This window comes from Protopterus annectens, chromosome 9.part0 (genome assembly GCF_019279795.1).
Source record: "Protopterus annectens isolate FY-2018-M chromosome 9.part0, PAN1.0, whole genome shotgun sequence".
Lineage (NCBI taxonomy): Eukaryota > Metazoa > Chordata > Ceratodontiformes > Protopteridae > Protopterus > Protopterus annectens.
The window spans coordinates 1,947,037,698-1,947,064,170 of NC_056743.1; the positions used below are offsets into that span (position 1 = coordinate 1,947,037,698).

General features: G+C 42.9%; 1 protein-coding gene across 1 annotated transcript in view; it reads right to left on the bottom strand.

The window, feature by feature from the left end:
* Positions 1 to 26,473, bottom strand: part of TNPO2 (transportin 2) — a gene marked incomplete in the record, with an annotated part of 2,382,582 nt that overhangs the window by 2,303,604 nt on the left and 52,505 nt on the right. The window contains 2 exon segments of the mRNA XM_044084755.1: positions 193 to 268; positions 22,404 to 22,520. Coding sequence (XP_043940690.1) covers positions 193 to 268; positions 22,404 to 22,502 — 175 coding nt within the window.

Sequence of the window (26,473 nt, forward strand, 5' to 3'; positions counted from 1 at the left end):
CTCCATCAAAACAAGTGCATTTCAAAGCCTTTGTCAGCAAATTTTAGCTACTCTCAACCTAAAACCAAAATTGGTGTCCACATGCCTACGGTGCAGCCTCAACACAGCTTAAAGTAATCATCAAAAAAACTCCTTCGGGAAAATGACAATACTGCAAATAAGTGCAAATTTAAAATACAAAGTGGAGCATACCTTCAGACTTTAGTCGGGTTAAGACAAATATTAAGTAATTGTTGAAGTCTGGATACTGATTCAGTTGCTCCAATTTCTGAAGTGTTAGGTTAAGAATGAATAAAAGTTAATCTAAGAAAAACATTCCACTTTTTAATCTTATGGTAAATGGTACTAAAAGCATTTAAACTTTTAAGTAACCCTTTCTGACCAATAGCAATTGGTCTCCCATCAGTTGAGACAATGCACTGCAGTAACTTTTCTAACTGGACTACGGATTTGCATAACTGCTCACTATAAAAATGGGAACCTTGCACAGGTACTGGTATTAACCCAACTCCACACATCAAACATCCAAGTTTTTGCACTTTTGACATTTCAAACTGTCACAAGATGCAGGGTTCACAACTACCCACAGAGAAAGTACTGACCACCAGGAAGGTGCTAAATATAAATGCTGTAGTAGTTGGTCATAAGGAGGAGAGATCCAGCTACAAGAAAGGACTGACTACAGATTCCTACAGGCTTTAGAGGGAGATCTATGCCCGGCATAGATGGCATTGTCAAACCCTACTCTGACAGACCTCCTGCATATCCACAAAACGAACTGTAGCAGAATTACCATTCTAAAAACTTAAACCTTGCCTGTGATTTAAACAGGACCTGCTGGAGAGAGAAGCATGCATCACAAACACCACCCAGTCTATGGAACGGGTTCCCCATCCCTGTGAAACAGAGTTCCTCCCTAATCCAACTCAAGTGCAACCTGGACAACTGGATGGGAAATTGGAAATTCATCACTGGTTTGGCACTTCTCTCTGATGCAAACAGGTAACCTGTAAATGGCTGATCTCTCAAGCCCATGCTTACATATAAGGGTATCAGAATTAGTCAGAAATTTGGGATGCATGGCTAGGCTTAAAAAGGCCCTTGTGGTAGTCATTAGCATTGTAAACACATATAAACCTAAGAGGCTGGATTTCTGTACTCTCATACTGACCCAATCCTGTTTTTTAAGATAGCACTACAGAAGATGGGCGATACAGACAAGCATCCAGACAGAATACAAACTGCCACACCGTTATAATTATAGCTAGTTAGGAGAAATCTTTAGCTTTTAACCTCTGCTTCCTAGATGTTCATTCTATCTACCAGATTTGGTCCTACACATTTGGTACCAGAGCCTCTATGCTGAGGCAGACTAGCATGGAAAGCTAGCAAATTAAGTCAATGCAAATTGGACTCCACAGCCATTTCAGACAAAAGATGAACAGCTTAACTGGAGTACATCTGCAGATATGACCCAGTTTAATTCATCATGACAAAGATACCTCTACCACAATAGGTTTTTCAATGGGGGAATCTGATCTGGCTGCTCTGTAATCTGCAAACAGGTGTTAGTGTTGACACTGGAGCCCCAAGAGGCACTCAACACCCCACAAGGGCCAGTAGGTTACACAAACAGGAGAAGCCACAGACTAAAATCTGTGCTGTGGCACTTTTCACCCAGGCCAAGAGTAAAGGATAAATACCAACAAATTTCAACCTAGGCTCTTAGAGCCACTTGATTAAATACAGAGCCAGACGGCAAGACAGCTGCTCATTAAAAGTCCACTCACACAACCCCTTTAACAAGCAGTGAGGGACTCCTCTCCTTTGTACAAGTGCCACACTACTACCAACCACTGAGACGCACAGCATTTCAGAACACACTTCTCACATAGGACATGCAGCCCATTACTCCAGTCTGATCACAGCTGCTGTGTCCTAGGTGGTGTCTCCTCAGCTCTGGGCAATAATCTGGGGCCTACATGGTGGCAAGTGTATAAAAGCAAGTAACTGACCAAAAATGCAATAGAAAACCTCAATAAAACTAGTGCTTCAACATACAAGCTTTCAAGGAATAAAAACATTTCCACACCTATACACAAATATATACATTTTACATGTATATGGTATACGTCACACACAATACACATCATCTTATGTTAACCACATTACGTACAAGTCTTACAAAGAGCACATTTTCAATAAAATAAAGCAATTAAACCAGATACTTAGTTACATTCCAGATTTAAGCCCGAAGGCATTAAAGTGCCATATTTAATACACAAATTCCTTGTATAGTAATTTTTAAAATATTCCCCCAAACCCAACCACCACTTGCTCAAGAACAGTACGCTGCAAACCTGAAAAAACATCCAGATGGCTTTAAAGTGCCAAGCAATGGAAATGTCAGAAAATTGTTTCTTAATGTCCCCAATACGCTCCTGCAACCTAGATTTAAAAGCTTTTACTTTCACCTACGTAAAGGTTGCAAGGACATTTCAGGGCATACAAAATCGTCAGTGTTGCATGTAAACATTCACAGGCTTAAATTAATTTTGAAAAAGGAAAATTACAATAAAATCACAAATAGGACCCCCCACAAGGAAAGTACCCAAGGAAGGACATCTACAAATATGCATAGCAGGAGACAAAACTTATCAGCATGTCCTCCAAGCTCCTAAGAGGAAAGCTATGCAATATTAAAGTTCACAATTCCAAAAAAAAAATAAATAAATAAATTCCCAGTAATATCCAAGAAAGAAGTTGTATAAAATCTTACCCTAATCATAGATGTCCTTCTCTTCCATATTGCAGTATGAAGTACATATGGGTTTACTCCTCTTGCTACCCAAACTTCTGGCCAGTATACAAAGGATGTCAGTGTATGGTGCATGGAACGTCTGATGCGGCTAGCAGTATGTGGACCATAAAGTGACGTCTGCACACACCAGCCCTCAGAACTGCAAGCCCCAGTCTGATACAGTCCTAGCAACAGTAACACCAGTCCTTGCCATCCAGAAAGGGAAATGCTATACAACAGGAGGGATATGTGGATGGGAAGGAATACTGCAACATGGAAGAGAAGGACATCCATGGTTATGGTAAGATTTTACACAACTTTTCTACTTCCTATTCACATGTTGCAGTATTCAGTACATATGGGTGAGTGCCAAAGCTCACTGTGAACGGGGAGGTGGCCTAACAGTTCTCCAGGAATCCATTGAGGATAACCTTGCCAAAACCAGCTCTGGCCCTAAAAATGTGGTTTAACTTATGTTTGGTGAAGGTATGCACCACACACCAAGGGGCTGCTTCCAGTATAGTGGAGGTATCCAAACCCCTGAAGAAAGCCCCTGAGGAGACCACTGCCGTGGAGTGTGTTGGGACAGCACCTTGCAGAGACTTTCCATGCCGTTTGTAGCAAAAGGTCATAGCTTTGAAAATCCATGTTAAAATTGTTTTAGATACCGCCTTCCCTAGGGAGGTGGGGTGGAAGGAGAAACAATTGAACAGCCTGTCTGATGGATTTGGTTTTGTGCAGATACAACCTGAGTTGTCTGTGCACATCCAGGGAATGGAATACTGGCTCTGTGGGTTAGGGAAGAAGGCTGGTAAGTAGATGGCTTGATTTAAGCAAAGGTCATTCGCCACCCTGGGCATGAAAGAAGGGTTAGTTCTAAGAGTAACCCTGTCAGTGTGGAATAGGCATGAGGGCTTGAAACTCAGACACGCTCCTGGCAAAGGTAAAAGCCCATGAGAAAGATGGTATTTCATGTCAAGTGCTTCAGAGCTTTAGCAGCTCGCTCAAAAGGGGGGGGGGGGGGTGTCAGCTTCTTAAACACATAGTTGAGGTCCCATGGAGAGGGTTTCCTAGGTGGTCAGAGATGGACTCCCTTAAGGAACAGCTTTGTCAGTAGTCTGGAAGCTGGGGGATCCAGGGGAAGACATGCTGAAATGGCAGACAAGTAGGTCTTTATGGATAAGAAAGCTAACCCTGTCTGCAATAGTTGACAGGTAAGACGGTACTAGAAGGGTCTCGCTTTTCAGCAGGTCCAACTGCCTTTTGAGATACCATATGGAAAAAAATTCACTTTGATAGGCAAGATTTCCGGGTATTTGGTTTCCTGGCCCCCTACAGGACAGTGAGCACATCCTCATTGTAAAGGTGTCTGAAAGGGATCAAAATCCTATCATCCACAGTGTGAAACGAAGAGATTGCCACTGTGGATGTATTTGTGATCCCTTGTGCTGTGCGAGAGTCAGAGGTAACTTGTGGTGATCCTCCTGGATACCTGTAAGAGGACAGGGAACTAATGCTGTCTTGGCCAACAGGGAGTCAACAGCATGATTTTTGGTCTGTCCTGCTGGATCTTCAGCAAGACCTAAAAAACAAAAAAAAAATTTTGCTTTTTTTCCCCACTTTCTGAAATTTAAAAAAAAAAAAGTTCAGTTACAGATTTGCTGTTCTGAACAGTTTTTAAGTTTCTTGGAGGCCACTGCTTGCTTGGGCTAAAGGAAGTATCTGTGTTCATCAGTGGCAGTGGTAAACACTGAATAGCCTGCCCCTGTGGGAGTGGTTACTGCCTAGAAACTGTAGTTTTATTGGCCATTTTGGATCAATTCCAAACTCCTTGATCCCCTCTCTTAAAACCAGATTGCCTCGTGGTTATGGCGTCTTTTCAGACTTGTTGGCTGTTGGTGAAGCACCCACCAAGAGGAGAAAACACAGAGAAGGAGCCACTTTTGAGATTGTATTTTTTCTACAGATTTGTTAAGATTTCTGCATTGGGTATCTGTCTGTATTTAGAAAACATGTAGCCAGTTTACTGCATTTCCTGTGTTGCACTTATTTTAAAATCTTTTTTTCTTAAAACTTGCATTTTACCTGTCTCTGGCCTAGCACTCAAGTGTGGGGTCATTTATTGCACTGTTCTAACTTGTTGTTACTTTTGTATCTCTGCTATCTTTAAACAAAAAAAAAAATCTTGCTTTTTTCCCCACTTTCTGAAATTTAAATTCAGTTAGATTTGCTGTTCTGAACTGAAGTTTCTTGGAGGCCATTGCTTGTTTGGGCTAAAGGGAAGTCTCTGTGTTCATCAGTGGCAGTGGTAAACACTGAACAGCCTGCCTGCCCCTGTGGGAGTGGTTACTGCCTAGAAACTGTAGTTTTACTGGCCATTTTGGGTCAACTCCAAACTCCTTGATCCCCCTCTTAAAACCCTCTTTTGCGCATAGCCGCTTAATCAGGTTTAAACTATTCCCGGCTCCACAAAGTCTGCTCTTCACTTTTTCCCTTAGAACTGTTCCAAATCTCAAAGTACACACTCTATTTTCCTTCTAAAACCCAGCAGTGGCTAGGATAAGTGTCTTATAAGTAAGCACTAATAAAGCACTACACCCTCTTATACTCCCTTTAAGTACTTGGCTCCCTATTAGTCCTTTTTGATAAAGTCAAAAAGTAATTCCTTATACTATTCTGGCATGTCCAAAAGTCAGTTTCAGGTTTACTCTCCAGTCCAGCTGGTGAATATGGGAATCTTGAGGCAATGTTACAACTGCCTTATGTACACAGACCACCCTCTCCTCTTCCCAACAAGCTCAAATATATGAGAGATGCGACTATATAGCCAAACTGGAGGCTGAGCTCTCTCAACATAGTACTGGCATGGTCAGTCTGGAGGAGAAGGTAGTCACACACACCACAAATCCAGTCTCACATAGACCCATCGCAACAGCAAACCAAACACAAACGCACAAAAACATACTCTGAGGCTCTAAATAAAAATCTGCCCAAGCAAGAGAGACCTCCAAAGCAGACATCCAAGCAACTGCTACCCCGCAATACCCATGTATCACATAGTTCACAAAGTCAGTGTGCCACACAGTCACAGCCCTTAAGGCTAAACACACCTAATACACTTGTAATAGATGACTATTGTCAGACACACTGACGTCCCACTCACCAGGCTGAACAAGGTCACTGTAAGCTGCCTGTCGGGTGCCAGGATCCGCCACAACACAAGCACTCAGGTCACTCCAAAGCAAGTACAAATATGACTCAGTCATTGTCCATGCTGGTGTGAATGACCAGAGACGTACCTCCCTGGATTACATGGAGACAGAGGAGCTCCTGATCATGTGGCCCAGGCCAGTATGACCCTGACCTTGAGTAGCATCTTACCCTCACCAAGAATGATACCACAGTATAAAGACAAAATGATCAATTTCAACAATTGGCTAAAGTATTGGTGTCACTCAAAGGGGATCCAGTGTCTGTCAGCCTGGGATGACATGCTTGACAAGCCACGTTGCTTTGCTAGGGATGGCTTGCACCTGTCACCCCTGGGTTTTCAAATACTGGCCAAGGCTCTTGCCACCCCATAGTGCCTTTTTTAGGCAAGGCTCAAAAAAGACAAACCCTCCTCCTTAGACAACACAAGGAAAAAGAAACTAAGGGTAATGCTTCTCAACGCCAGAAGTCTAAACCTCAAGATGCACGCACTCGAGGCTCCCCTCAGTATGGAGAATATCGATATCTGTGCAGTAACAGAAACCTGGTTCAAGGCTCCCGAGAGCACCCCAGCACTACCAGGCTATACCTCATACCATGCTTTTTCGGCCCCAAAACTCGGACCGAACCACAAGAGGAGGGGGGAGTATCCATATTCAAAGATACCATACCTCCAGGCTAGTGGCACTGCACAAAACATCTGAGACCATCCATGTGCAACAGTGGGCAAAACTGCCTTCCAGTTTGGAGCCTGCTACAGACCAACCTCCCAAACCCAGGAACCCCACTCGGCTTTCCTGAAGACACTGGAGAATATGAAGGTCTCTCCAAACATCATTATATTGGGTGACTAACTACCCAAACAGACTGGGAGCACTACTAAAGCCCCAACACCCTAGCCCAACGGTTCCTAGAATTTATAAACTCAAATGCTATGGAACTGGTCACCACTCCCACAAGAGGGGAAAACATACTGGACCTGATCATTACCAAGATGGGGACTCTGTTCCATACCAGAGGTATACCCCTCATTGGTAAGATCTGACCATAAATTAATCACTATGGACATCCATATCCCGTCCCCACCCCCAGCAAAGGAAACCAGTGTCAAAAACTTCTCAAAAGCAAACTTCCCACTTCTCAAAACCGAGGTGGAATCCTTCAAAGCCCCAGGGCCAGTGGAAAATACGGCCCAAACCACAGAAGCCTTTACAAACACATTCTATGGATACCTACAGGAATGCATGGATCGTGCTAGCCCAAATAAAACCAAGACACACTCCTCCAAAGGCAGGAGACCTGTCTGGTGGACCCCAGCCATAAATAAGCTGTATAACAGAAGGAGGAAGCTACTACATGGTAGAGCAAAATCCCTGAAAGGGAAGGCAACTCTGATCAGTACTAGCAAGAAACTACGATCCATCATAAAATCATCTAAGGCCAGCTTCGAAAGAAAAATTGCACAAGACGCTAAAGATAATCACAAGGCTTTCTTTAGTTATGTCAGAAACCTGGGTGGAAACTCCCAGATATGCTCAGAGTTAGTGCAAAATGACAAAAAAAATACACTGAGCCCACAGACATTGTCAACATCCTGGCAGACAGGTTCAGTACAAACTTCTCCCCTCCAAATGAGCAAATAACTATCCCAACAGAGTGTAGCCTCCCTGACATCACAGATGCACAGGTGAGAGCTGCCCTCTCCAAAGCAAAAAACACAGCATCAATGGGACCGGACAGTGTCCCGGGCTGCATTTTACATGAGCTCCAAGAACTGAACCCTCACTTAAAAATCACTGTTCAGTCTCAGCCTTACAACAGGATATGTACCCAAAGAATGGCGTACAGCAACAGTGGTCCCACTCCATAAAGGTGGTGCCACAACAGACCCCGGAAACTATCGCCCTATAAGCCTAACTAGCCTGGTCTGCAAAGCTATGGAGCGCATCATCATAGAACTCAGACATTGGGAACCTCCAAACACTGGATCCTACCCAATTCGGCTTTAAGGGCAGATCTTGCCTCAAACCTGGTCAATTTCTTTGAAACAGTCACCAAGGCCATAGACGAAGGGAAGGTAGTCCACAAAGCCTACCTTGACCTTGCAAAAGCCTTCAACACAATACCCCACTCTGGCATCATAAATAAGCTCACCAGCTTAAATATCAACCCCCATGTCACAAGATGGGTTGCAAACTGGGTTAGGGATAGAACCCACATGGTCAGAATTGCAGGTGCCATGTCAGACTCTAGACCAGTTACAAGTGGCGTCCCACAAGGCTCAGTCCTGGGACCTCTCTTGTTCGGTATATATTTCTCTGAGGTACAGGCTAACACAGGAGGACTAGGGCTGACAGTTTGCAGATGACTGCAAACTGGGGGCCATAATAGAATAGCCGGCTGACAAGCATCCTCCAAAAAGGTCTCAGACTGATAACTGGTGCCAGAGCCATGGCCTAAAGCTAAATGCCAAAGCTAAATGCCAAAAAGTGCAGAGTCATCCCCTTTGGGAAAAACAAAGTGCCCACAAATTACCACATAGGTGGTAATCCATTAAGTACGAAAGTAATTAGGGATTTGGGGACCCAATTAGATTGCAACCTCTCCTTTGACAATCACATTGCCAAAGTAGTTAGAAAGACATTCTATATAGCCCACCTTATCACGAAGGGGTTCACATCTAGATCTCATCTACTCATCAGGCCCATAATTGAATACAATGCCCCATTTGGGATGCACCTTACCTGACACCTGCTACAACTAGAAAAAAAACCAAAAGTACCTCACCAAGAGGATCAAGGGACTCTGATACCCTACGCAGTTAGGCTAAAGAATCTCCAGCTCTACTCAGTTGCTTACCGCCTACTCAGAAGCGATCCGTGCCTGACGTATAAAGCCACGTCAAACATAGAATTAATGGAATGCTCCACCTCAAGAAATCCAAATCCATCAGAACTACACACTCCAGTGACAAACCTCAGCACAGAAATAAATAGAACATGCTGGAGGGACAAATTCATATCCCAGAGGCTCCCCTCACTCTGGAACAAAATCCCAATCCATGTCAGACAGAGCCCCTCAATGACCCTCTTCAAGAAAAATCTTGACGTTTGGATGGGAGATTGTAAATTTACCCCTGGAATCTCTGTCTCACTGCTAGACAGAGGCACGGTAATCCAACCTTAAATGGGCTATCTTCTGTGACCTACTATACAGAGGCACAGTCAACTAATCTAAGAAGGGTGGCAAAAGCCAAACACACACTGGCTAGGCATGTAAATGCCCTAGGGCAGATAGCCTAATATCAACCTATAAACCTATGAACCTTCTGAACAAGGGGGAAGAGGGAACGCATAGAGAAACACCCCCCTCACATTGAGAAGGCATCTATTGCCATAGCCTGTGGTTCCGATGTCTGGTGCAGAAGGAAGCTGCCTGTTGCTGGAGGAGGCAAACGGGTCTATATGAAGTGTACCCCACCAGTGGATCAGGTCTAGGAAGACATCACTGTGGAGTATCAATTCGTGCATCATCATGGATCTGCTGCGGGAGCCTGCCTGAGAATTCTGTGCTGAAGGTATGTAAACCACCTGTAAGGTTACTCCCTGGGAAGTGACCAGTTCCCACACCAAGACAGCTAGTCTCCAAAGCAAATAAGATTTGCCCCCCCCCCCACACACACACACTTGAAATACCACAGCACTGTGGTATTGTCTGGAAAGAATTTGTGTTCCATGTTGGAGATTGTTTGGAAGGTCCATAAGGCCAATAATATTGCCCTCGCTTACAAGATATTGATGTGTTCTTTCCTGCGTGACCCTGGCCACACTCCTTGCACTTTCATGTGTCCCAAAGCTGCTCCCCAGTCTAATTCTGAGGCATCTGTGTACATGATCTGTTTGGGTTCAGGTGGTTGGAGGGGAAGCCCCAGGTTGAGGTGCACCTGCTTCAACCACTAATGAATTTCCTGTTTGAGGCAAGGCAGGAGGGATACCCTGCACTCAAGGGGGTGGGAGTGCTAAGTCCAAAATGACCTGAGGTACCATTGCAATTTCCTCATATGTAGTCTTACCAGCCATAACATGGGGACAGAGGACGTCATTCAGCCCAGGAGCCTAAGGTACTGCCTTGTGGTCAGTTCTGTGGTCTGAAGGGCCAGAAGTAGGTGTCAAGCTTTCCTCCCTTGAGGGGATAGGCTTTGTCTGTACGAATCCTACACCCCCAAAAAAATGTCTTGTATAGGTTCAAGGTGGGATTTTGGGAAATTAATCTGAAATCTCGGACTGTAGGAGAGCAATGGCAATTTAAATGTTGCAGGAGGGGCCTGTTTGCAGTCGGCCTGGATGAGGTCGTCCAGGTAAGGGAATATCTGGATTCCTTTAGACCTGTGGAAGGCAATAACTGGATCCAGGTGTTTGGAAAAGGCTCTGGGTACAGTGGAAAGTCCAAAGGGGGCAAGGCAGACAATTGATGAGAGAAACCCACAGAGTACCTCAGGTATTTCCTGAAACTGGGCCTTCTAGAGATGTGAAGATCAGCATCCTTTATATCAAAGGTGGCCATGAACCATTGGGAGAGTAAAGAAGCAGAAAGTTGGTAAGGTCAGCATCCTGAAGGCTGGTACCCGAAGGAAGATTAGTAGAGACTTCCAGAATTGGCCTCCAATAGAAGCCTCTGCCTTTTGCAGACAGTGGAACTATTTGAATGGTGCCTTGAGCCATAAGGTTGCCTAGCACTGGCTGCAATAGGGGAAGTTGTTCTTTTGGGGGTTGTGGGATACCCCTTCTCTTTGGGGGCATGAGCCAGGTCATAAAAAACAGTTTTCTTATAGAAAGGACCCATTTGTCTGAAGTGAAAAGTCTCCACACAGATACAGAGACAGGGAGAGAGAGAGAGAGAAGGTGGAGGTTCTAAGGATGGCAGGTAGTTGCACACTACCTGCCCTGTCTTGAAAGGGCGACCTCTGGCTAGTAGATGGGGAGGGCTCTGGTAGAAGTGGGTTGCTTCCTGGAGGTTTTCCTAGGCCTTTTGGAGGCAGCAGGACGTGTGCACTTTCTGATAAAGGAATTGCCCAGCAAAAATGCAATTTGAAACTTTGGAACAAGAGAAATCAGGTGTTTTAGATTCTGCATCTCTTTCCCCTTTTGTTGTAATGACTTTAATAAGTCTGCCAATTTTGTTCCAAATAGGAATGCATTGTCTAAAGGAGCATCAACCAGCTTGGCTCTATAGTGATCTGGAAGAGGCTGGAGGGGTAACCACGAATACCTTCTCAAACCAGATGCTGCTGACCTGGCCTCAGCAGCATTGTAACTGCACTTGAGTGTGTGCCTGGTAAACAGGGAAGTAAGGGCAACTAGGGAAGACAGTGAAGTGTTGGCGGCAAAATCAGGGGAGTCAGACATTTCCTTTGAGATCTTCTCCGAAAGGGATAAAGCATATTTAGCCATGTGTCCGATAATTAGTAGCTCTGAAAGCCAGAGTAGCCCAAACGTTCCATGGTTTGGCAATCCTTGTCAGCAGGGAGGGTGGTGTTGGAAGGCAATAGCTTTCAACAGTTACCAGTGGAAATGGAAATTGTGGCACGGTCTGCAGCAGGACACTTGGAACCCTAGTCTCAGGCCCTTTAAAAACCTGTCTGGTCTGTGTGGGGCAGGGGGCTGCGAGTCCAGGTTCAAGGATGCTGTTGAGAAGGCATCCAGAAAAGTAGGAGTTTGGGAATCCATCTGAATGAGGTCATACTTTCGTACCTCTCATTTCAAATGATTCACACTTGAAATGTTCCTTCATTTTAGTTTTACCCAAAAGTCAACTACTCTGCTGGGGAGTCAGGCTCAATAGATTCTTACTCTGGGGAGCCATATCCCAGTGGAAAAGGCAGCTGGGAGAAATATGAAAGGGATTCTTCAGAAGAGAATTTCTCTTCTTCCCTCGGAGACGGACCTGATGTCAAAGGCCTAGGGCTCAGTATAGGAGGAATTGTGAAAGTTGCAAGACACACAAAAAGGCCGCCAAGGTGTCCAGAAACCCAGTTGTACTTTTCTGCTTGTTTAAATTGTACTTTCGTACCAAAAAAAAAAAAAAAAAAAAAAAAAAAAAAAGCGAGCAGATAATCTACTGAATAAAAAGCCAAATTTCATTCACACAAACACAAAGCTGGTAAGCACTTTCTTCCTGAACCACAGAACAGACAATTAACATCAATTACAATAAGTCTTATATACCCTAAAAAATATAATTCATATACTTTTGTGATTTGGGATGGACATTTTAAAATGATTAAGGAATTTATGGGATTATATAGGGTCCACTACAGATTTTGAAATTTACTTGGAATGCTAATTTAAATGAAATTTCTTATTTAGATGTTTTATGTAAAGATTATGAAAATAAGATAATTTTATCAGAGATTTATAGAAAAATCACATATTCCAAATCATTACTACATTACAGTAGTATTCATCCATATACAGAAGAAAGCCATAGTTAAGGGGCAATTAGTTCGAGCAGCTCGGATGGTATCAAATATGGATGACTTCCTAGATGAATGATTGTTTGAAAAATGTTTCTAAGAAGAGGCTATCCCTTTAAGTTGGTTAATGATATTATTGAAGTAGTGAACAAGAGAAAGGAATTTTTATTCACCCCTAACTGATGAGCATATACAGGACCAAATAGCAGTAGATGTACCCATTAGGATAGAGGACAGTAATGAAAGGAACTATAATACATGTCCTTCATATCCAATTTTACAATAGATAGTATGGATATAAAAATTCGAGAATTGGATTATTCTGAAACAAGATAAGAATATGAGAAAAGTTATAGATGGGAGCCCAATAATGGTATTTAGGAGAGGAATGAGTTTAAAAAACTCCTTTGAAAGGGTCAATAGTGGAATAATGAAAAGGAGTGGTTATATGAGTAAATGTGGCATGTGCCATTTTTTGCAAGTATATAAAGGAAAGGGATGCGTTCCAAATTAATAAGAGGAATTTTAAGATCAAAGACAAATTTAATTGTAATTCAGAAAGAGTAGTGTATTGTGCAACATGTGATTCATGCTATGATATAGGAAAGACTGACCGAAAACTAAAAAAACGTATTTATGAACACACATGAAATCCATAAAAAGGATACGAATGCCCTAAGCAAACATGTGACAGAATAAGGGACACTCCTTTAAATTTTTTGTGCTAGATTGTATATGCACCAATATTAGAGGGGGTGTTTGGTCATTACTTCTGGAAGGGAGGGAACTGTACTGGCAACTCTTTAAATGCCACTAGCTGGCCTGGTTTGAGTGAAAGTATTGCCATTAGTTCCCTTTTAAGAGTTAGGGCCCTAATGAGATACCACCTCATTATATACACCTATACAAGTATTGTCATATAGTTCCCTTTTAAGAGGGAGGGCCCTAATGAGATACCACCTCATTATATACACCTATACAAGTATTGTCATATAGTTCCCTTTTAAGAGTTAGGGCCCTAATGAGATACCACCTCATTATATACACCTATACAAGTATTGTCATATAGTTCCCTTTTAAGAGTTAGGGCCCTAATGAGATACCACCTCATTATATACACCTATACAAGTATTGTCATATAGTTCCCTTTTAAGAGTTAGGGTCCTAATGAGATACCACCTCATTATATACACCTATACAAGTATTGTCATATAGTTCCCTTTTAAGAGTTAGGGCCCTAATGAGATACCACCTCATTATATACACCTATACAAGTATTGTCATATAGTTCCCTTTTAAGAGTTAGGGCCCTAATGAGATACCACCTCATTATATACACCTATACAAGTATTGTCATATATAGTCTTTTTAAGAGTTAGGGCCCTAATGAGATACCACCTCATTATATACACCTATACAAGTATTGTCATATAGTTGCGAACATATTTACCTGTATACACAATTGGAATTTAGAGACTTGCACATGTATGCTTTTTTTTTTTTTTTTTATATTATAGAGTAATCATTTATTATTTTAATGTACAAGAATAATTTTATTCTAGGTTTTAAATTGTACACATATACGAGTGCACTGGATACATTTTTTGGTGGCTGCTATTAGGTTATATGTTGACAGTGTCTACATTATGATGTTTACATTAATAGGAATATTCCTTTAAGGGGGCATAACTTGAATTACATTTAATTAGGGTATATAACATGTATTGTAATTGATGTTAATTGTCTAATGAAGTTCTGTGGTTCAGGACGAAAGCACTTACCAGCTTTTCGTTTGTGTGAATAAAATTTGGCTTTTTATTCAGTGGATTATGTTGTCGCCTCACAGTAAGATGCTGTCTTGTTCGATTCTCAGCTAGAGCGTCTTGTGTGGAGACATGAGTGAATGGGCGTACGTTCGTTGAAGGTTGAGAGTCAGAGTTGGCAACTCGGCACGTAAAAATCTGCCAATTAGCTGTCCGGAGTTCCGCTGTGGCGACCCCAAACCAGGAAAAGCCGAAAGACATCGGCTCGCTTTTTTTGGTACGAAAGTACAATTTGAACAAAGTATGAAAGTACAACTGGGTTTCTGGACACCTTGGCGGCATTTTTGCATTTCTTGCAACTGTTTTTTTTTGTGTTGAGGGATTGCGAACGTTCCTGGAGTGCTAAGCCACAAGGGCATAAGGGCATAAAGGCATTGAACAGGCTTTGGCTGAAGGCCTGCCAGTCCAGGGTACTTTCAAACCACCTGCCCCCCCCCCTTTTAAAGAGAGACGGCCTAGCGGGCGTCTGAATGGAGGGAGGCCTAGTAGTGAGCAACTGTAAGTTAACAGGATCAGATAGTCCTACCAAAACCACAGCGCCCCCCCCCCCCCGTCAGAAAAGCCTGTGGATGTGCCCTCCATACATGTTTGTGCAGTTTCTACATAGGCACCTGCTGTATTCAAAGCGGCAGAGCCAGAGGCTTCAACCAGACTGACGTTGGCCACAGGCAGAGTCTTGGACAGAGGTGGTGCAGCAGCAATACTAGGCTTGACGGTCTTGGCTTTTTTTGGCAGAACCCACCATACCCAACAATAACCAAGATGTTGGTTTTCTAGGTATAGGTTAAGCACAGAGACAGCTGCGAAGAGTTTTGGGCACAAACACCTTGCAGATGGTGCAGACCTACCTAAAACAAGACAGACACGGATAGTGGTAGTCCTTGAGGTAACTGACTGCTGCACTTACACTTGCCCTTTCTGGAGGACAAAACAGCATTAGGAGGAAAAAAAAAAAAAAAAAAAAAAAAAAGACTGAAAGGTTCCCCAACAAGGCGCTTACTAGATTTCTCTAGATTCAGACGGCTAGGAAGGCAGGAACACCCGACATTCGACTGGAGGCTGAGAAATTCTGAGGGCTGGTACGTGCAGATGGGTCCTTATGGCCCATGTACTGCTAGCCACGTCAAACATCCCACATACCATAGTGACAGAAATCTTTTGTATACTGGCCAGACATTCAGGTAGCAAGAGTAAAGCCATATGTACTGAATACTGCAACATGTGCACAGAACAAATTATTTCTTCACTAAACCAACTATATGTAGTGACAAAATATATCTTCCTTCAAGCTATACTAGAGGAACCTGCTTTTTAAATAGCTAATGTGGCAAAACAATCTGAATGCATGCCATCACTATTCTGTTCCCCATAACTCTTCAAAATGGTCCCTCAACCAAATCCTTTGAGTATCCCCTAGACAAAAACATCTAAACAGTCCTCTTACCTTCATTAAAAAAATGGCTGTATAACCTAAAAACTGCCCATAAGGCAGAGATTAAATGATGGGGATGACAGCGTCCCTGTGGGATGTACAGAGATGAATAAGTGGTCTACCCATTAAGTGGGGAGGTCAATTTTACAGGTCACATGCAAACTTCAGAAATCCAGACAGTAGCCCTTAAACTACTCAAAGTCCACTAACAGTGATACCTACCACGAGGCACCAAGCTTCCATTAATCCCATGTTACCCCATAACAGTCTAAGCCAGCCCTCTTGGGTGGCTCATGGAATGGAGAGCAGCAGCAGACCTACATGGCAACCTCAACCTAGGTCGTATCAAGCTTAATGTACCCAAGTATTCAGGTGTGCCCATGTAGCAGTTGTACAATTGCCATCTGCACAAACAGCACTTGTGAAGTAAGCTTACAAACGGGTAACCGCCTTAGTAAGATTAGCTTTGTACCCAACATGAAGTTGCCATTGTCTGATAAAAACTTATGCACTTAGACAGCAAAACAAAGGGCCAAGTCTTATCACACTTTAGCTTGTGCCCACTTCATATTGGGTTCTAACCCTTCACTATGGATTCTGTTCTACCTAACTAGAGTTGCCTTTGGCACATAAAATTTATTCCCCCTCCTACAGTAAACAAAAAAACTGAAATTAACAGGTTAGCTTTAGTGGCCATACTGGGCACAAAGTTTTTTCTCATGGACAAATGCCCACATGAAGTCAGACATGGATGAATGGCATATCACACAACTAAGGCTACAAGACCGACCCAAGCCAGTGTCTTCAGTTTCCAGGCAAACTTTTAGATCTGCATAATCTCATTCAGACGGATACGTTTAATTGCTCGTAAGAGCTAGAGGTCCCAAAGCAGAACTGCAGATTGAGGTTAACAAAAAAAAAAAAAACGCGCAAGTGTTCAGGATAAGAACACTGCACATTGTTTTATAAAGCTGCTCGCCATACTTCAGCTAAGAAGCAGCCAAGGCTTCAAGTGCATGGCAGATACTCCAGAAAAAATAGTCCAGCCTCCCCAATCATGGTCCAAAAGGAAGAGTCCACTTGCTTTGATAAGCTTTTCTAGTGCCAGGATTCTGAGCAATATAATGAATCTGTACCACTCCATCTGTGTAGCATCCCTAGCCATGACATCAACCACAGAAACCAGTTAACCAGAAACCATGAATGTTAAAAGGCAACGCTTGCCAATTTGGTGAAAGACTACTCTTGGATGGCTTCAGCAGGAGGACATAGTTAAGGAAAGTCACATTTGTCAGGCCATGAAGACATAACTGGCTCTGCAATGCTGTCTTTAGAAATTTAGGAACAAGGGAGGAGAAAGACCAAGGTGCCCACTTTTTGATAGTTAGTTTCTGGGACAACACTCCCAGGGAAAGACAAAAGGGAAGAGGTGCTGCATTTTATGTTGGGTCAGCAACAAGTTGCACCACAGCTTCACACAGAGAGAAGGCAGTGTGATACAACTCATGAGGCATAAACTCAGTCAATCCACAAAGGAAGTGGTTTAAAAGCATGCGAAAAGCAACAAAGCTATTGAGGGCCATCCCCATGCTCTCACCATCTCATGTAACGGGAAGATCACCATCCAATCTGCAGCAGAGCATTAGTGTGGGATATAAAACGGGAAGACAGGTGAGGCATCACATGGAAGGACTCATGCAGTCTAACAACCCTCATTTCCAAAATAAGGAGGTAAAACTGGCCTAGTGGGACAAATTACCTTAGACAGCCTGCTCCAATTATCACCACCCCCATCATAGGGCAGACATCTGTGGCAACACACTTAGAAGGGGCCTGCCCACAGAAAGGCAGATCACATTGATCAACTTTCACAGAACGCTGAAACATTGAGAATGACCAAACCTTAAGAAAACCCACAAGTTTTTTTTTTTTTTGCAAAAGCCAAGCCAACTGCACCACCTGCACTCAAACTTGTGCATACCTACTCAGTGTTCAAAATACTGAAAAAACTAAATGCCACTGCCAACACGTTTCAGTAGAAGTACAGCATGGCGATAATCTGGCACTTCTGCAGTGCTGACCACTACACATGGCTGTGGATGTATGAGCAGGGAATGCCAAGAAGTAGGCTGTCCACAGCTGGGGATGTTAGGAGGATGACTAGAGTAGGGAAAATCCCTGAAACCCTAAAGACTGAGCACTACAACATTCATACGACAACCAGGCAGGCTGTGACAAGACTAAACACCAGAACACAGGATTAAAACAGACTGGTCTCGCTTCGTAATAAAAACCTAAGGCTTTTCATCCAGAAAAAAAGGTAGTCATTGTCCCACTGTACTCAACCCTCATTAGACCCATTATAGAATACAACGCCCCATTTTGTATGTACCTCTCAAGACATCTGCAACTGGAAAGGCCGGAGAAATATCTCACCAAGAATCACAGGCCTAAAGCAGATGCCCTATGATGACCACCTTAAACTCCAGCTATACTCTGTCGCATATCATCTACTCAGAGGCAATCTCTGCTTAACATACAAGGCCATGTCAAACCCAGAGCCGTTTGGACATGCTCCACTTAAAGAAATCCCAATCCCTCAGAGCCACACGCTCTAGGGATCTAAACCTTATCACAAACAAAACATGCTGGAGGGACAGGTTCCTGACCCAGAGACTCCCCAGACTCTGGAATAGACTGCCCATACATGTCAAGCAGAGCGCCTCTTTGGCCCTCTTAAAAAGGAACCTTGACGATTGGATGGGAGATATGAAATTCATCCCGGGGAACAAGTCAGCTGCCCTGCTAGACAGGTGTCCAGGGAAGTAAATAGTGTGGGAAGAAATAGCCAGGGAATTATGGCTAGGCTTGTATAGGCCCTAGGGCCGATAGTTCATAGGTTGGTACTAGGCTATGAACCTAATCTAACTTAGTTAGCAATGTGTGTGTAAGGATCTATCCCGCAGGTGCCAAAAGCACATAAAGACTCCTTCAGACAGACAAGAGACAGTAGTGAAACCATCCTAAAGGGTTATGACCGATTCAGTCAGGCTGCTCAGCATACAGTTGTAAGACTTTTCTTTTAGTACCAAACACATAAAATGACCTTTTGCGAAAGCCATGCCTTTTCTGATGTAGTGGGTCCTCCTCCTTACAACTCACCCACCTAGGGACAAGCTGTGGGACTTGTTTAGGCCACAGCATTTTGGCAAAGTGAATGTTTGACGAGCCTACAGCTTAGAGAGATGAACAGCCTCTGGATCAGGTAAGACTGCCTCCCATCCTGAAAGATGGGAGCCAGGAAAGCAAGTAATCAAATGTCAGAATGCTGCCCTTCACAAGGACTCCAGCACTCCTTAGTTATTGGGCTAACAGCCATTATGGAAGGGCAACAAACACTGACAGTACTAAAAATGTCAACCTTCAGCTTTTATGCAATGTCAAAATAAACTAGTTTCATCTGCAAAGTTAAGAAACTGAATTTATAGCAAATTCAAGAAAACCAGGAATTGAGCAAGTCAAAGTATCAAATGCCATTCTAGTTGAAGCCATCTAACAAAGAAGGGAAGCCAAAACTTATACAAAGTAGCTGATGAACTATGAATAAAAGCAGATTTAAGAGTTACCATGAAAGCCTCACCAGCAGGTGTGGCAGATCCATAGTTTATAATACTGCACTAGTCTTGGCTATGCCACCATTAACATCTAAGAAGAGATTACACCATGCTTCTAAAACGCTAATTTCTAAAGACAAGATCAGGTCAGTAATCTGGTGTGCAAGTGACCAAAGTTCACTCAGACTAAACTGACCAAATTCTCTAGGAATCTAGAGAAAATGCTGTGAACAAGAAAACTCCAAAATATTAAGTGCTCACATTTCCATTTAAAAGCAAGGGTTGCAGTTGCATGAAGCCCATGATGCCAGTCTCATCCCTGCAGAAAAATGCATTAAGTGCTGGTAGAGGACACCAGGCAGGGTGCCAAGGGCCATTATGCTATAGATTTACACCATTCTGCATCTAAACTTCCAAGATACTCCAGAACAAAAAAAAAGTGTTCATAAACCAAGCCAGTAACCCCATAACCATATCTTAAATGGAGCTGCTTAAAGGAGCTAGATGATCCAAATCAAGCTAAGACAGCACAGACTGAAACGCACTTTCCGCACTAAAGTAGAACGCTGCCTGCTACCAAAGTACCAGTATGTCAAGCACTACATGTTGCCAAGTACTCTGACCAGTAAAGAACACCAATACCAGTCACCTCCAGACAATGTACAACCCACCATGCATCAATGTACCAAGTTTTACTGCGGTTCTTTTAATTCATAATCATGCACATTCCGAAAGTGCTCCATCTTACTACTTGGGATGGACAGAGACTACTCTCTCCACTTTGAAGCCAAAGCTACACACTGGAGTGCTCTACCAACTAAGGCAACATACTAACTGCAACACCTCCACTAGAAGAAAATATATTCTCTCACACACAGTACACAATTCCAATTGCACACCATAATTTACCATAATGTGAGCAGGGTGGAACACCATCACTGAAATACATAACTGTGCACATATACCTGTGTCACAAGTCAACTACCAAGGCTGCATGCTGGGTGGCTCACTTAGAGACTGCAGCTGCATGCAGTGCTATAAACCTTCCTGCACAAAGACGCATTCCAGTGCCGACCATGACAGATCAGTCATGTCAAGTATACAAAACTTAGTTTATAAAAATGGAACCCGCAGAGTTCTGTAACCTTAACGGCTCAGTAATTTAGAAAAATCTCCCTTATAAGCTACTCAAAAAAGTGGCTTCATTCCTGCCAACTCTTAGCACACAGTGCTCTGCAAATAGAACATCAATGGTATGCAATTAAAATTGTGGCATCCAAGTCCACCTGTCAACAGTACACACGTCCTCAACCAGTTAAGACTTTTGGGAAAATGTACTCCCTTTAACCTGGCTTACTAAAAGAAAAACATAAGGTGGCTGGTCACTAGGGGCACTGCAGCAGCATGCATACTGCAAACAAGTCCTTCTGTGCAGTTTAAGTGTCAGGAAACGATGCACAAATAAACCAAACCCAAAGAAACTATATCAAGTGACCTAGAACCCAACAGCTCCCATGTAAACTGCATTTTCTCCTTTTGCTCATAGCAAAACATTTAGGGCCTTAAGGTACAAAATAATCCAAGTGTGTTGGGGGCAGTTAATATATGGCTGGATTGTAGTGGGGGAGGGAGGCAAACCAGAAGCTTGGATCGTGGTGCAGGCCTCAGTCAAAGTGTGATGTACTGGCTCAAAGGTACCAAGAAAACTAACTACAAACAGAAGCTTTTGCACAGACATGCTTTAGAAAGTAAATGGAAATGACTACAACTAAATGCTTGTCACTTTGAATTAATGATTTTTATTACAAAATCTTCTTAAGACTTGAAAAGGCAATCTGGTATTAAAGCTTGTGTGTAATAAAGTTAACTTCCTTGGTACTTTGAGTCAGTGCATTTTTCATACATAGTCAAAAAATATAGCAAACCTCATGTCATACAAGCTGTGTCCCTCATGAAATATCCACATCCATAACCCCCAACCCTCCCTAGACAGCAAGTAATTCAATACTATTATCCAAGTCCAAGAGCACTGTATCAATGGGTCCCAATAATATCCCAGGATGGCTCCTTAATAGCATGACATGACTGGACCCTACCAGAATCACAGCCTCCAAAAGGCTTCATGCCAAATGAATGAAGGACTGAAATGGATATTCCACTGCACAAGGGAAGGCAGTACACCAACTCTGGGAATTAACCCATAAAGCCCAACATGAAAAGCTATGAAGTTAAAAGTGCTTACCTCTACAAAGATGCTGAATACTAGTGGGGTGCCTCAGGGGACAGTGCTGGGGACACTTAGCATCTACTTTTCTGAGGTAAAAGCCAGTGTAGGGGCCTCTGGCTGACCAAGTTCAGACAATTGGAAAATGGGTCTAGTCACCGAATCCCCCTCCACAGGCTTGACAGACTACTGCCACAATCATGGTCTAAAACTATGCCAAAAAGTGCATAACATCTTTCAGAAAGACTGCCACCCACAAACTACATTAATACATCCTTAAGAGTGGACTCAAGTCAATGATTTGAGCATGCACGTACACAGCGATGCTACATTTGACCATCAGTTGCCTACAGTAGAGGAAATTATACACTGGCATCTACATCCAATATGCAGTCATTCCATTTACTCTGCTCTCATAAGACCAACTGAGTATTAATGCTCCCTTCGGTATGTACCTGGCCAAGCATGTGTGACTGAAACCACAAGTATACCCCTGGTCTGGCACCCATCTCCCTATTGCTCTGAAAGAAACTTGTAAATGCCTGGCCACCTATGCCCAAGTATTTCTACCCCTGCAAAACCCCCGAGAACTAATAACTAACTTTATTGGGAAAAGTTAGTAAGCTTAAAAGGGTCAACTGGATGAACAATCTAGTATTCTGCTGTGATACCATGTAAAGTCAATTCCACAGAAGTAGCATATTTTATTTTGGCAAATATGATAAAAGTACCCATTTCAGTAAGAGGTACCCAACTTATAAGGCCCCCCAGTTGTAAGCACATCCATTTAAATCCACGCGTTTAACATGTTATGCTATGAAAGGATACTTGTTGCACAGCTCGCTGTGTTGCAGTGTTGGGGGACTGGGAATCCTTAAGCAGCTGCAGCACTTGCTGAAGGCCCTGATCATCTGGCTGCCACTCCATTTCAGGAAGGGTTCAAACCTGAAGAGGAAAAAATGTTAAAATCTACAATTAAAGACAGGCTGTACAAGTCAACTCAACACCTCAAGCCCCAATTTTTATTCTATTAAACAAGAGAAGCCATTGCTTTTATATTTTAACACATCTCCACCAAATAAAGTCTATACAGTCTTCCAGTCAAGAAATTTAAGACTACAGCTTTATGTTCCATCGGCTAATCCTTTTGTGCAAACAAAATTACAAGAAATTGGGTGCAATGACCCTGCTCAGCAGTTTCATCAAGGCATTATGCATCTGCTCCTGTTTGTATATTCACAATGCAAATATTTATCCACAATCCTACAAAGTTGCTAGCACAATCCACCTTTGTTTAAATACCTAATTCACTTCTACCCAGTTTTTTCCTTCATTACTCTCCTTTGAAATGGAATCTCATACCGCAAAGGCAGTTATTCACACGTCTCCCTTAACTTACAGTACATTGCTTTCTTAGACTACTGCCTTCAAACTCTGCACGCCACTATAGGACCCTCAAACTCCAGAAATTATACCCAGTCTACTCATCACCCCCCACACAGGAATGCCTCCATGCCTGGACAGTACCTCAGCAAGTTCCCCATGCACAGGTTCGCAGAGTACAATGCCTGCCAGGAAGTGGTACAAAACAGGCAGCAGCCACCATACTTGCTTCCTCCCCCAGCTCCAATGTCTCTCCTACAGTGCAGACACCACATGATGCTGGGTGGACAAAGTCCAAGCATCCACCAGCTTGAATCATCTGCAGCTGCCTATTCCAATTGCTAACACTTGCACAGCAGTCACCAGAACTGTCCAATGTATATCGCACAAAGCCGGGTTTAACTAGTTAGGGCCAAGACAAGTTAAGCCTTCTTACTATACGTATCAGCATGTGAATTACCTTAACCACCACTTCTGTACACTTGCACATATGGCTTACGTAGACACTAGTTGTAGCCATTCCTCCCCATGGAATCTGAGGTGACAGCAACCCAGTGTTTTTATCCACATTTACCAGCCGAAGCCCAAAACAACATTTTCTACTTCATTCCCCACCTCCCACATGCACTTTCAATATACAGTCTGCATTTACAGTCAATATCTTCACATGCTCTCCTTAAATCACTGGCTCCTACACCAGGTTGCTGCTGGTGCTACAGTACGATAAGAAAAGTGCCTATGTTGCCATTTTAACAAGGGAAGACAGCTTGCGCAGTTGGCTCTGCTTGCAGAGGGCAGCTGCTAGGGCCACTTGAGAGAAGTGACCCTTACAAACCGAACTGAAAAAAAAGTGCCAGAATTTTGCAGACTGTTATTGCGGCAACAGCAGTCAAACTACACAAGGTTTGAACATTTTGAGGCCTGAACACTGGTGAGGTCCTAAGAACTATACAACATTGCATCTATCCTTCACCACCACTCCACTTCACCTTGCTTCTATTCCCTTCACTGCCAACTCAGTGAAAAACCTGTGCCCCACCACTTGCTGCTGGGACTCCCCACTAAAAACACCTCCAAACGAAGTCAGCACAAACCAATAAGCCTCTGATCCACAGTGAGCAAACACAGACCATGTGACTGTCCGTTCCCAGATGTGCAACTCCCCTACCTGCCTGTTAAGAGGGACCTTATACATTGCCGAGACATACCACACTCACTGTGAAAAACAAGGTGATTATTACCCTCTTAAGTGTGTTAACTGCAGAAAACAGCAACTTTGAGATGTGTAGCAGCAAACCCACCTGAACGCAACCTCAATACCCAATTGAAATGACTTGGTGGCAGCACTGAACTGCCTGACAAAAATCCTGATCTCTGTACAACTAAAATGAAATATTTACCAAATAAAAATCAAGGTAAACCTTAATATTGATAAATTAAAAACATTTCAAGTACTGTACAGTACAAGCATTCGTTACTGTGCACGAGGTTGACAAATAAGCTCCCAAGGTTTCTACCAAGGGATTTTAAAATGCCACAATGAATGGTGGTAGGACCCTTCTGCATTAATCCATTGCCAGTCCATGGCTGCTGTCACCCTTCAATACACACTACTATTCTGCATAAAACATTGTCTGGCCAGGGGGCACGGCCCCCTCAGATACACAACTTAAAGCCGTATTTCTCAACTAACATGAGAATATATAGTTTGTTGGAGATATCTTTGGGCACTCCTTGCATGCAAGTAGAGCGGTTATACGCCGCCTCAGTGCAGCAACACATCTGTGCACATTTTGAAAGTCATAAGGTGACATGTACAAATTACAATGGGATCACTTTATAATGCAATGAAATAAAAGATCGTGATTTTCTACAGTGACTTCAACCTGTTAGCTACAGCCTCATCTTCCAGCAACATCTCCACCCAATTTTATGCTAGTCTCATCAAGCCGCCCTCATCTTGCCAACTGCTTATAAGCAACAGTTAGCATGGCAAGCATGCATCAGTATGCTCCTGTCCCAGTAAAACTATTACTTGTAGGTGAAAAGACAACTTTACAGCATTTCCACCATAATTCTGATAAGGGGAATCTACATATTAAAATTAATGACTGCATTCTGCGCTCATCTTAGAGTCAACTGAACTTTACAGAACTGAAGACTAGGAAAATTCAACTAGCAACAGCCCATTTTTAGCAGAGGACCAAGGAGAAACTCTACTGTTAAGATATGTATAAAATCACCCCAACACCTGTATTGCAAGCCTGCTCAACAGTAAAACATTTATACAAACCTACAGAAAGTTCTACAGTAAAACAATTTCTCAAACTGTATTTATGTAAAGTCAGATTGCAATTCATGAATACAGATTCCAAAAATTCAGGCTTATCGGAATATTTTCTTGAAATCTTTTAGGAATACAAAGTTCTAAGCCTGACCAACTTAAATTGAGAATTTTGCCTCTGTAGCTGGAGAGAGAGTTAGTTCATCTTGTAAAGTGTCAATCTGCAGTACAGTAACTTTTACCACAGTTTCAGATCACAGAATGAACCAGGTTAACGAAAAGTGAGGAAATGTCAAGTGTGGAACTCCAAGCAGTCATGAAGTTCCTATTCCTGCAGAAAAAACTAAGAAAATCCATGAATGTAGGATGCAAACATTGACTGACAAGTGCCCCTCTTACTCAACTGCGAAAAAGTATTCTGCAAACTGGTCTCAATCTCCACTGTGAAAAAGATGCAGCAAGGTCTGGGAGGCCTCAAATGGTGTCAGCCCCTGAAACTGTTGACCATGCTCTCAACCTGATTTTGGCAGATTCGGCAATTGTTTTAGCAGATATTTTCCAAACACTACAGATACCCAGGGAACATGTTGAGTTTATAATCCATGAGCAGCTGGGTATGCAGAAGCGGTCAAGCCAAGTGGGTGCACACATTTTTGAATGCAGCCAAGAAAATATGTAGAGCGGACACTTCCAAGTTGATTTTGCGGCATTTTTGCCAAGCTGTTACCATCTTTTTGAAATGATTACTTACTGTTGATTAAACATGCTTGCACCACTATGATCCTTAACACAGTCCATGCTATGGTGGCACTCCGTTTCACCAAGGCCAAAGGTGCTCAAGACCCAAGTCAGCAGGAAAGGTCATGGCCACCGTTTTGGGATCAAGGTGTTAATGGCCATCTTCCAAGTGGCCAACAGTTAATGCAGAATACTACTGTAACTTGTACATACTAAACGAGTCATTGGAGAAAAAAAAAGAAAAAAAAAAAAAAAAAAAGAGGGGGGAAGCTGCAGAAAGGCATTCTTTCTGGAAAACATTGCACCTGTTCACAAAGCTGGCAAAATGGCTGTTTTCACAAAACGGGGATACGAGTGCATAGATCATCCACCCTACTCACCAGGGCTTGCTCCATTTCCTGTTACCGGAGTTTGAAAAGGCAGCAATTTGAGCGATTCGGAGGAGACTGCTGCAGCGGAGCAGGATTTCAGTGACCAGACTTTTGGGCAGGAT